We start from the raw sequence: 13,431 nt of genomic DNA on the forward strand, positions 1-13,431 counted from the left end.
TACAAAACCATGAAACTACAAAGACAGGAAGGATATATAGCATATTTCCACTCTCAGTTCAGAGGAAGCATTAACCTTTTTAATATCAGGCAAACTCTGAAATCCGGACAACATTTCTCCTGGCTTATGGGGCTGTGTATTCACAAAATAATTGTATTGCGATATATTGCGATACAGTTATCTGTATTGCGATGCGTAGCAATATATTGGGAGCTGAAGTGTTTGACAGTGATAGACACTTTTGCTTTTCAATGTTTCTGCCGTTTTGTCAGTCAGTTTTGAACGGAAATTCCATTTGTGAATTAATTTCGGTGAAGAGTTTAGGTTAAACAATACAAAAATTAATGAAACACCTTATATTTCTTTACCCAGTATACTGGAACACAGAAAAAATCCAGCAATACATAGTTTGAAAAGCTTATGGCAGTATACCTGTATAAGCATACACACATAAGTGTATTGCACTATATACCTGTATCAGCAGGTGATCACTGATATGGCTCAACCATGAGAACATTTCTGCACCCAGTCCACTTGTAATTTTGTAATTGTACACTGAATAGTGCTGCAATCCGTTTGCCAGAAAAATGGAAATCTATCCGACTTTTCGCTGCATAGAAATATATTTTGGATTATCTTTTTTGTCTCCATCCCAAATTTGCACAAAAAAAGCCATCTCAGCCTGGCGAAATGGATACCATGTTTATGACATATTAAGTTTGATCAATATTCATCAGAACATGTATGATTTAGTTGGGTCTTTTTAACCAGGCGAGTTCTGTTATCTCGGAAGTATGTGACATTATCCATTGCATCTTGATATCATTACATTCCAGGGTGACATCATAGCATTCCAGGGTGACATCATGACAGGCTTACAACTGTGAGAGTTCACGTAGAGAGAGAGTGCTTCAGAAAATGATTGATAAGTTTTGTACTTTACAATGTCGATAAACATTACGTGTTTTCAGATTTACAGACATTATTGAGTGGTCGATGCCAGGAAATTTGAACATTTTAAACCTCTGGCTAACACTGTTGGTTTCGAGTGAGGTGTGATGAAAAGAAGTTCAGCTTTGTGTTCAAGAATGGTAAACTTCTATAGCAATGTGGCTGCCTTAGCTACTCTCCAGGCAGATGATCTGTAAAGGTGGCATTCATATTTCAAGTGGAAAGCAATTGCTTGACGAATAGGTACATTTAGATGTTGTCAGGGTCAACAGTGTTTGTCTGTTTGAAATGGCAAGAACCAAACAAAAATGTTGTTAGTATGGTTAGTTTGGAATTGATTGATCGATTGAGGATCTATCAATTGATTGTTTGAGGATCAATCATAGATCAGTGAGTGGTTGAGTGAGTGGTTGAGTGGTTGAGTGAGTGGTTGAGTGGTTGAGTGAGTGAGTGAGTGAGTGAGTGAGTGGTTGAGTGAGTGAGTGAGTGAGTGAGTAATAGCAATATTCTTGCCATAACATAGTGGGGTTGACACCAGAAATGTGCTTCACACATGTTTCCATGTTGGGAATCAAACAGCGTCTTCAGCATTATGAGTCAACGCTATAACCAACAGGCTACCCTCAAGATTATCAGAATATTGCAAAATGCTAAAGAAGAGCACCCCATGGAGGTATTACGGTGTAGGCTGGTCATAAAGGCAATAAACCCCTGTCTGTTCAGGAACACTTCAGCACTCCGTATAACACACTACAAAGGACCGTCACTTGAACCTCAATGTCAAGCATAGGACATATATATCGGTTGTCGAGATGAAATACTGCTAGCTCCGTGGCTTTACGACTCAAGAGATTGGAAACCTTTTATTGCAGCATAAGCACATGGGTTCAAGATTTATCAACCAAACAAGTTATATCTTGACAGAGGAATTTAATAAATGACAAGGATTATATTCAAGTTTAGATTTGGTGTATTGTCTGTTTTCAAATGTTTGTGTGCTTGGTTGCAAATGATATGCTGTGTCAGTATCAGACAAGTTAGTAAGTGCTACTGCTAGAATTCATAAGCCATTCATGACTGACATGAAACAGCCTTCTCTTGTTTTTAGGTATGTTTAAAAATTAGTAAAACCTAAATATTTTTTAAATTTGTATATTTATCTTGCATTATTCCTTAATGCATTCACTGCTTACCTAACGACAACAAAAAGACAGTGTATGGCGATGGTCTTGGGTGAAGAAATAAAAGTTGTTTCACATTCCACTCCCTTGCTTTTATACTTATAAACAGGCAGTAGTATTAGAGTCATCTTCCTGGGGCATGGAAGTTAACTGATTATAAAAGACCAGTTTCTGCCCTTGACGAACTAGACTGGAATTATGGAGTTATAGTTTGGCTGGACTAACGAGTCTATGCAATCAAAATTGCATAACAAAATCTGGTTTGTAAACTGCCATGCAGATTTCAGTCAATTGCAGGATTTTAGATTTGATGCTCTTCGGGGAATAAGACCAGTTTTATTATAATATAGATCTTGATTATCTATCAGATCATCTTGAGTGGGAGCCGTCATTTTTATGTTAAGCAAATGAAAGTAATATGAGAGGTGAAATCTGATTGGTTAATAGGAGGGACATAGAAGGAACATAACTTGTAATAGTCACTGCAGGCACTACAATCGAGCCCAGAAATTCCAGCCTAGATCGGCAAGTTTGGAAACTGGACTTTTACAGTCAGTTAACTCCCTTGCCTCAGGAAGACATATTACAGTATATTCCCAGGTGCTTGATCAGGCGAGACACAGGCAAACCATGAGTTGTTAGCATGAGCAATAATTCAAGCAGTTTAGGGGTTAAAACACTCAGTCAATTCTGTAGACTCACATCTCTCTCTTAATAGCATTAAAGGATCATGAATATATCCCAAATTATCCCAGCTGATATAAACTACATTCAAATATATTATCAGTGACAGCTCTTCTGACCCAGACACACTTATTAGATCTGACTCCCCTTTTATTAAAGTCTAATCTTAGTCCAGTGATTACTAGAAATCCCAACTATTGTACAGGGCTTGTAGATAATTGTAAGAGCTGTGTACCCAACATTTGGGATCTCTTTAAGCATGGAGCTACCTTACACCCATTATTAACATGTGGTCCACTACACATCCGGACAACAGTGCACGGCTCTACAGATTTGCTGTATGGTTCTTCCATAATTAGACAGGTTACCATAGTTACCACAGATCGGTTCATATGGTAAGGTTTGTGCTTAATGCCTCCCCAGTGGAGAACATGTTCACTGGTCTGTCAACACCAAGCTCATGTGCACATCTATATACCCCAAGGCATATCATCGAGCTTGGAGGTCGGCCTAGAACCAACGTACGCCTATATGTGGTCATATACATTATATTATACAGCTTTCAGGAGGAGTGAGTGAGTATGGTTTTACCCCACTTTTAACAATATTCGAGCAACATCACGGCGGGGGACACCAGAAACTGGCTTCACATATTGTACCCATGTTGGGAATCGAAACCAAAGCATTCAGGTTGACGCTTTAACTACTGGGCTACCCTACCCCTACCGCCCTTCAGTAGGAGGAGGGACACATTTTGTGATCCCACATCAACATACAAGTGCTAGCTATATGCAAATAAAACTTATCACATATTTAAAGTTACAAATGCAAAAATGTTCAGTATGCTACAAAAACGAGCAGTGCACACCCCACCTCTGGATTCATGAATGCAAAATTGCAAAAAGTAAGTCTTGCTTTTCACGCCAATAGAATTTCAGTTATATCCCGACATGCCAGCTTGACGTGGGAGGACAGCCTGACTGATGCATGTCTCCGCTGTTTACCACTTTGGTGAAATCCATGAATATTGTTCTGACAAACCAAGAAACATAATCAAGGCAAACCTAGGATTCAAACTCAAACAATTTCTGGCCCACCTAAGTGAGAGCAAAATGTGACAGCTCCGACAGCCACCCATGACCCCTCATACAACGACTGAGATCGAACTGAGTGTAGGTGACACCATAAATGGATCGCTCTAGCGATCTAGCATGCCGGAAGCCTGGTTACTGGATTCATGTAAACACAAGAGCAAAAATATAGCAAACTGGATTTGGGATGAAAAAAATATTTGTTAGCAAATAAGCACAAGATCAATGCAGCTTTGCACGAGAACATGAGTATCATGGCTAAAGCGAGGGTTTCATGCCATATATATTCTAGGAACATGGTTTTACTTCATTTGTAGTCATTTCTCTGCTTAGTTAATTATCAAAATCAACAATTTTGTTTGCATGTGTATCTGAAATTATCCAATGTTAAAAACAATGTGATTGTCAATGACAGCTGAATATTTTACCTTTGATATTTGATTAACTATGAACCTTGATCATTTGATGGTTCTATTGATAATAGTGTCGACTTCTATAAAAACCCAAGCAATAGTAAACAAACATTGCCAAACATGATAAACAATGCACCAACAGACCAAAATCCACAGCACAAGAACAACTTCAAACTACAGATCCAAAATAAGGAAAACTCACCCCACAAAATGTAAAATAACAAAATCATCTTGAAAATTTGAACCTGCAGATAAGACAATGATCCATTACCTGACCACTTTCTTCTGTTTAGTCTGAGGAATCGTCATGGTAACCAAACGCTATGGCATCCAAGTCAACACCAATATCCAATATTGAATTATCAATTTTCCATCCAGAACTATTGCATGTAGAGATATTGCCTTGTACATCATTCATCATCATCCTCTAGCGGTTCCATGTCTCCCTGATGTTGATGATGAGGTACAACGTATGTTGCGATGTTGTCAGTGGGATACAGGATGAAGGAGACTTCCAGGACGATTATAGATGTGCCAGTTAGTTTTATGAGCTAATTATTTCAAGTACAGTATCACATGCCATGGTCGTGAGTTTCAACACTGTATATGCTTTCATGTGTCCATGGTTACAAGACATGCTGACGTTTAAACAAATAACAGAGTCAAACGTTTGACAGAAATCCCAGAAGGACATGGTGGTTGTTTGACAGTTGACATTTGGTGGTATACATCACAGGTTTAGCCATAATATTGGAACTGGTATCAATAAGGTGTTCACAATACCAGTCAAAGTTTGACACTTTTAAAACCTGCAGTCATGAAATGTTTGATCCCACAAATATGTGTTTTTATGCATGTTTGACCATTGAAATGTAATTGTCAAACATTTTCTCACAAACCACATATCTCATCACATATATCGTCTGCCATTTATGAATCTATTGGCTGACAACATAAATATCCATGAAACAGTCCACCACATTAGTTCCCCATATGTCATTCCAGCGATAGAGAGCATTGACAATTCCCCATCGTTGCCACTCAATGTGACAAACATAAACTACACAACACACAGAATACCCAGCCTCTATCAAACCAAGTCCTACTCGGCTTCCACTGGACTTCAACACTGATCCCGATTGGACGGACTACCCCTAGTTAAGCCAAGTACTTGGTCTGCTCTGTTCTGTGGGTTCAAGTGTGTCGGGACACAGAAAGTCAGAGCTGTGATGTGTTTGCCTGTCAGTGGACACTTTGATAGATGTGTTGGTGTAAGAGTCAACAAATGACCTTGGCAACCCTTGACGATACAGAGAGCAAACCTCCCACCCCAACATGGCCCAATCTTATCAAATATCGTGCACGTATGGTCAGAGCCAGACATTCCAGCAACTGCCATATATGTACACAATAAACACAACAATTGAATGCTTGTGGCATTGTCCACTAACATACAGTTTAATTTGATGTCGGCTGAGCTGACTGTATCTCTAGGCATATGATCGTGGCTGTATTCCCAGTGCTTGAATGAAGGCTTTGAAATGAAGCTTGGCAAAGGGAGTTGACAAATATATTATTTCAAACTTACAGTTTACAATGTTTGTCTGCAGGGCATTATATACTTTGATATTAGTTAGACTGCAAAAACATGCTTCATTGTGCAAGGTTAATTGATTTATACTCATCTTAATGCACTGGGTTCATTACACACAAAAGCCATATAGTGGTTGAGTGGTTGAGTGAGTGGTTGATTGAGTGGTCGACTGGGTGAGTGGTTGATTGAGTGAGTGAGTGAGTGAGTGAGTGAGTGAGTGAGTGAGTGAGTCAGTGAGTGAGTGAGTGAGTGAGTGAGTGAGTGAGTGAGTCAGTGAGTGAGTGAGTGAGTCAGTGAGTGAGTGCATGGTTGAGTTAGTGGTTGAGTGAGTGGTTGAGTGAGTCAGTGGTTGAGTGAGTCAGTGGTTGAGTTAGTGAGTGGTTGAGTGGTTGAGTGAGTGAGTGAGTGAGTGAGTGAGTGAAAGTGAGTGGCCAACAATATAATGCCTCCCATCTCACAATTCTGACAAAGCTAATAATGTGGCCTCTATCCTTGTCATAAGCCTCATGCTAAAAGTTTAGAAAGTCCTTTTATTCAAATACCATAGGAGAAAACCTGAAGGACTCTTCCCCCACCCAATAATTTCACACAATGTTGGTACTCCCTGTACAGTCACACATACATATGTAATAGTTTAAACACATTTTATTTCATATTGGGCAAAACTGGATCTTATTTAAGCGTTTCTTTAAAGTACACTAATTCATTTTTAAAGATGCTCCAACAATTGTTGTTTGCAATTGCAATATGCAATTGTTGTTAATCCTCCATCTACTATATATATTCTGTACCATGTTTCATTATTCAGTCTCTCTTGACAATGGTATAAGGATCTATCTATAAACATGGCCTTTAAAGAAGTTGTTACTTATAAATTGTGACTACTTTGTAAACCTTCAGAAGAATTTTTTTAGATTTGAACAAGTGTAAATGTTTATGAAAGAGCAAGAAGAAATGCAAACGTCTTCCAAATCCTCCAGCAAAGTTGCATGAATTTCCAGCGTGTCCTTCATCAGATATGGAAAGCCATTCCCCAGGCCCACCTTCAACATTTAGTGGCATCAGTGAGATGAAGGAGACAGGCCTGCAGGGTGGACAAGGTGGACACTCACGACAGGCTATGTCAACTTGCCTTTGAACCCCCTCGCGTGACACGGCTCATTTACATAGGCCAGGGGGGCTGTTTATATGGACTGATGCTTGTCATCTCCGACATGGTACATTTAGTGGCATCAGTGAGATGAAGGAGACAGGCCTGCAGGGTGGACAAGGTGGACACTCACGACAGGCTATGTCAACTTGCCTTTGAACCCCCTCGCGTGACATGGCTCATTTACATAGGCCAGGGGGGCTGTTTATATGGAGTGATGCTTGTCATCTCCGACATGGTACATTTAGTGGCATCAGTGAGATGAAGGAGACAGGCCTGCAGGGTGGACAAGGTGGACACTCACGACAGGCTATGTCAACTTGCCTTTGAACCCCCTCGCGTGACACGGCTCATTTACATAGGCCAGGGGGGCTGTTTATATGGAGTGATGCTTGTCATCTCCGACATGGTACATTTAGTGGCATCAGTGAGATGAAGGAGACAGGCCTGCAGGGTGGACAAGGTGGACACTCACGACAGGCTATGTCAACTTGCCTTTGAACCCCCTCGCGTGACATGGCTCATTTACATAGGCCAGGGGGGCTGTTTATATGGAGTGATGCTTGTCATCTCCGACATGGTACATTTAGTGGCATCAGTGAGATGAAGGAGACAGGCCTGCAGGGTGGACAAGGTGGACACTCACGACAGGCTATGTCAACTTGCCTTTGAACCCCCTCGCGTGACACGGCTCATTTACATAGGCCAGGGGGGCTGTTTATATGGAGTGATGCTTGTCATCTCCGACATGGTACATTTAGTGGCATCAGTGAGATGAAGGAGACAGGCCTGCAGGGTGGACAAGGTGGACACTCACGACAGGCTATGTCAACTTGCCTTTGAACCCCCTCGCGTGACACGGCTCATTTACATAGGCCAGGGGGGCTGTTTATATGGACTGATGCTTGTCATCTCCGACATGGTACTGTGTTATAATTCCATCCACAGCATTCAAACTTTTGACCAATTATCTTTGTTTCTAGTATGTCACAAAAATTGTTGGATACATACAGACTCCAGCAAAATATTAAACATTAATATAATGTTTGTGGTAAGTTCCAAATATCAAGAAACTTGCAAAGTTACATGGATTTATTTAAGGTAATAAATCTACAACATGTATAAATGAAATCTTTTTGACCGTGATGTAAAATTTTAAACTGACTGTATACAATTCATGTTCATGTATTTATATTTTCCTTTTCCATGTTTCAGGGGCTTTCATATAAGACATGTTTCTAGGGTTCAACACTTTGGTACAGGAAAATGTTGCACTATCAGGAATAAACTTCAAACTTTAGCTGCATTTTGACAAGTTCTTCTTCCAGAATTTGAGGGTTAAAAGTAATAATTTGAACATTTGACACATAAGCCATACTGACTTGTCTTTCAAAACAGCAACAGAAACTAACAATAGTAACATCTTTAGTCCAGTAGTCCTAATAATAGTAACATGTAGCAAAACCCTTAAAAATGGCAAATTTATACCAGTCCACTGATCAACTATTGGGCAGTTTGGCAAGGACTATAGGACTAGTACCAATTTCTAACACTGCAAAAGCTGTATTTGTCTGATGACTCAGAGACTTAAATATGTTAAAATGCTTATGAATAATAAAACAGTAATCTTATCAAGTCTGCAGCACCATTTCGACACTGTGATGTTCCCTTTCAAAAAGGAGAGTAAAATATTCCTGAGTGATGAGTAGTACATGAGTTACCTCCCCTGATGCTCATGCAAAATGAAGCCTTGATCATGCTTGAACTGTTGCAAACAGCTGGTGAAAGAAGATGTCAGAGATCAAGCTAGCGAAAGTACCATGAAAGCCAACATGTTGCAGTACTTGCTTTTCGTACAATATTTCAAAAACAGAGATATCACAAAAATATCCCAACCACATTCAGGACCAAACCCACATATCCTCAAACCTAATGAAACAAGCAAACAACAATATCCAACCCACTCATGAATGCCAATTTTCACACCAGAACACGCTTATATAGTACATTTGTTTAAAACTTGTTTAATTTACATTATTAACGATTTCAAAGTGTAGGTACTTATACATTTTGTGCAACATAGTAGCTACGCCACTGGATGTACACATGTGTGTTTGTCAGCTGACAAACTAGGATTGGGTGGTTACAATGTGATCTTGCTGATTTGTTTGTCATCATGCTCATATGGTGTATTGTTGCTGATGCTGCCAACCCACCGTACTGCCTTGCCCAGACTCAGTTATTTACAGATGACACCATGACAGTGTGTTGCTGACTGCAGCCTATAACATTCACTCACAGACAGACAGACAGACAGACAGACACAGACACAGACACAGACACACACACACAGACACACAGACACACACACTCTCTCTCTCTCTCTCTCTCTGAAATGTCAGATCTCAAAGGTGGGTTCTCCAGTTTCGTATTGGAGAATTTGACTAGTCCAGATCACAGGGGGTCAAACATTGCTGATGCCTGATGGGAAAACTAAACATTTCAATCGGTAATGATAAGCATGTCAGGTTCCAATGGATTCCGAAGGGGGGTCAAAACTTTTGGTAAACCAAGTATGTAAAAATATGGGGATTGCTTGGACCAAATGGCTGACAAGTATGACTACTAAGGGGGGGACAATACTTTTGGTAAACCAAGTATGTAAAAATATGGGGATTGCTTGGACAAAATGGCTGACAAGTATGACTACTAAGGGGGGGGGGGGGGGGCAATACTTTTGGTAAACCAAGTATGTAAAAATATGGGGATTGCTTGGACCAAATGGCTGACAAGTATGACTACTAAGGGGGGGACAATACTTTTGGTAAACCAAGTATGTAAAAATATGGGGATTGCTTGGACAAAATGGCTGACAAGTATGACTACTAAGGAGGGGACAATACTTTTGGTAAACCAAGTATGTAAAAATATGGGGATTGCTTGGACAAAATGGCTGACAAGTATGACTACTATTCACTAAAAAAACCACAGTGTGATCCCATGCATCCGGCTCACTTGTCCAAATCTTGTTACATAATTCAACATTTCACCTGAATAACTTTGTACATCAAGCCTCTCGTGCATGTAAGTTTTGTTGCTGAAAATAATAAGTTAATCCATGTTGTTTTTGTCCGCCAACCAGAAATAAGTAAAATGTTAAAAATAACTATTGCTATAAAAATCATTATAAACAAAGTATTTAAAATAGTATAATTAAAACCTATCCAAAACATAAGGATTACCAAATTAAGTGAAGTGATTCAAACTAATGAATCACAGTCATTTCTCAAAACTCCTGTTATCACTGAGTCCCCCTTTAAATTCTTAATCCTGCAAATGTAACTTAAACATGTTAAACTTATACTGTGTAGGTGAAGTTTCAGGTCTGTCTTTCAAGATTAGTAATTTGTTTTTTTCACCATGTCCATTTTTACATCATGGCATTCCTAATATTTTATACTGATTCTATGAATAATGAATTTATTTTTTAAAAACAAGTCCCACACAAACATGTTTTATGACATTCAGGTCCATTGTATTGTACTGTTTCATTCAAAATTTCAAAAGCAAAAAAAACCATTTTCATGGCATAAGACATTCAATAAAAAAACTAAATTTTAAAAAAAGCATTTGACAATACTAAACACTATAATATTTTTGCTATAAAAAAATTCAAAAGCTGACTCTACTATCCAAACCTTCATGCATTAAGTTTATTACAATAAACCAAACATGATATCTGCCTGACAACACACTACAGTCGGTATAACCCTATAAGAGGTAATTAGGCCAAGTGCTAACAATCTCTAGCACACACAAGGATTACCAGGTAACACTTACCCTTTTCCTTGAGGGGCCATTTAATCTTAAATCAATGCTGTACTCGTATCATAAAACATCCATTCTCCAACACACATAATGTTTCCGAAGACAATAAATTAAAGAATATCACACATCGTCATGGAGCAGTAGCAATTCTACCTGCCTGAGTAAATCTCTTGATCAAAGTACTGGACTTAGCAACTGGTGGGGATCAGTAAACAAATGTGGAGGGTCCTACCGTTACCAGAAGGGCTGGCCAGGCGTATGGATAATTTCTATACCGTCTCGCAACATTCAGACAAACCTCTGACTGTCCATAGAAATGGTTCACTACACATTATAAGGGCTTATTTGTTGCATTAAAATGAGGAGCTAGGCATACATGTTCTATGCACTCATGACATGTTCAGTGTTGTATCAAATAGAGACTGTCAAGCGATTTCTGTATGGAGCAGAAAAGCTAACAGTATTAGGTCACCATGGGTGAACGCTGTTGCAACGTGATACCATGGCTAAAGATTAGTATCACACACAAGAGGAATACGTATGTCCTGTCATCAATGAGGGAGATTTGGTGACGGTTTAGATATCTTCTCGTTGTCGATATGAGTTCATCTTAATGTTTAAACAGGATGATCATTTTTCATCTCTCTGTAGTTTTACTGATTTTGTTTGTTTGTTTGTTTGTTTGTTTATTTATTTGTTTATTTATTTGTTTATTTGTTGTTTAATGCCACACTCAGCAATTTTCCATCTTTACGACAGTTGCCTATAAATCGAGTCTGGACCAGACAATCCTCTGATGTTGTCATCCTCACTGTCGGGGTACAAGGCCATGCTATCAGACAAGTCACCGAGCCTGACCACCCGATCCATTTGGTCACCTCTTACAAAAGGCACAGGTTGCTGGGGACCTATTCTAACCTGGAGTCTCCACTAGGGCAGTGTTTCTAAGCAGGAGAAAAAATGTAATGTTATCATACAAGTGTTATATTTAGGATGCCCTTCCTTAATAAAGTACAAATTCTAGTACTTTTTGTGGGATGAGTTCCATAAGGATTTGAACCAACACTCTCATCACACAAAGTCAGCGATCAAACCCAGTCAGCCACCAAGACTTCCACAAATATGGAAGTCCGACAACAGGTAGTCGAGATCACAAATTCACATGTAGAATATGTAGTTTACTTAAGAAAGTGTTATCCCAAATAGAACAAGGCTAAGCCCTGGTGGGGGGGCGCAGGGGGGCGAAGCTCCCCCGGCAAAAACTGGTTTTGAATGATTTTAAGACCATTTTAATGGCCTTAGAGAGCATGTTTTCTGAAAATTTATTTAAAAGCGTTTCAAAATATTTTTATCTACATTTTATATGAATGCGTGAGAATTTCCCAACCTTGCGTGTAGCGTGACATAAGTGATAAATGCGTGAGACTCACGCGAGATGCGTGAGAGTTGACAGGTATGTATTCAATGTTGTCATGGTTGATTTGAGTGTAGCTATTAAATGACGGTTATGTTCATTACCCATTGACTCAGGATATTACGTAGAGGGGAATGTCCGAGTAACTCTCCATTCCATAAAAATGATGGAGCAGAGGCCCATTATTTTTAAGGTATGGAATTATTTTTAAGGTATGGTACTTAAAACTCATCCCTTCTTTTACACTTTGACAAAATATTCTGTTGTGGAAAATATTTGAAAAATAAACCAGAACTCTCTGTTGTCTGTATTTATACTGCGTGAGTCGACCTTGTGTGATGCACGAGGAATGCATTCTCTGCCGCTGTTGCACGTGCACCAAGGTCTGTCACAAGCTGACTTTTACAATGCATGGTACACGGCTCTTCACAAATTTGTTGAGTCCTAAACTAGTATTTATCAATCGCTTGCACATTTGTTAATACATGCTGATGGGAATAATAGGAAATATAGAGCTTAACACAAATTATATACATATTATTTTGAGCTTTTAAGTATAATGCAAAATTATGAAAATATTTAATAGTTAATTCCACACCATACATTCATGTGCCACCGTAGCTGAGGTTGACAATTACACGTTCTCAAATCAAACAATATCTGCGACACATGTTTTTCGAAAAAAAAATGAAATTATTCACTTGTCAATAAATGTAAAAAATAGTTCTGTCAATTCCTAGTGGAAATTAATTCAAATGTTGGTGCAACATAATGTATAGTTGACAAACAACCCTCCATTCCTGAAAAATAATGGAGCATTCAAACAATAGAATGACGTCACAGATGTGTTTTAATTTGAAAACACATTTTGATTAAAGGTTCTTCTAATTTCCCCTCAAAATAAAATGTATTAACAAACCTCCATGTCAGAATGATGAGATCTGATTGGTCCACATGATCTTGAAAAAACCTGTCTAACCCGCATCGAAAGGTAATAAATTTCTCAGCGGGAGAATAAATCTCTAATACCCACCATTTGCAATACAGGCTTTTACAATGTCACATTAAAACATGTCTGTAAGATAAACTCGTTGTAGCAGCATCACGAGGGCTACATAGGGTTTT

At 38.9% G+C, this 13,431-nt stretch overlaps 1 protein-coding gene across 8 annotated transcripts in view; it reads right to left on the reverse strand.

The window, feature by feature from the left end:
* LOC124141064 (lamin-B1-like) overlaps positions 1-13,431 on the reverse strand; it is a 57,631-nt gene that overhangs the window by 35,821 nt on the left and 8,379 nt on the right. For 2 of the 8 annotated variants that reach the window (XM_046508950.2, XM_046508953.2), the window contains exon 1: positions 4,592-4,696. The exons of 2 other annotated variants lie outside the window; for them this stretch is intronic. In XM_046508950.2, the coding sequence (XP_046364906.2) occupies positions 4,592-4,629 (38 nt within the window). In that variant the 5' untranslated portion in view covers positions 4,630-4,696. Of the gene's footprint in view, positions 1-4,591; positions 4,697-10,904; positions 11,076-13,431 lie in introns of those variants that run through there. 4 more of the 8 variants (XM_046508955.2, XM_048385815.1, XM_046508951.2 and 1 more) reach the window with 3 other exon arrangements.

The sequence above is a fragment of the Haliotis rufescens genome, unplaced genomic scaffold, assembly GCF_023055435.1.
Source record: "Haliotis rufescens isolate VD_foot unplaced genomic scaffold, xgHalRufe1.0.p SCAF_6, whole genome shotgun sequence".
Lineage (NCBI taxonomy): Eukaryota > Metazoa > Mollusca > Gastropoda > Lepetellida > Haliotidae > Haliotis > Haliotis rufescens.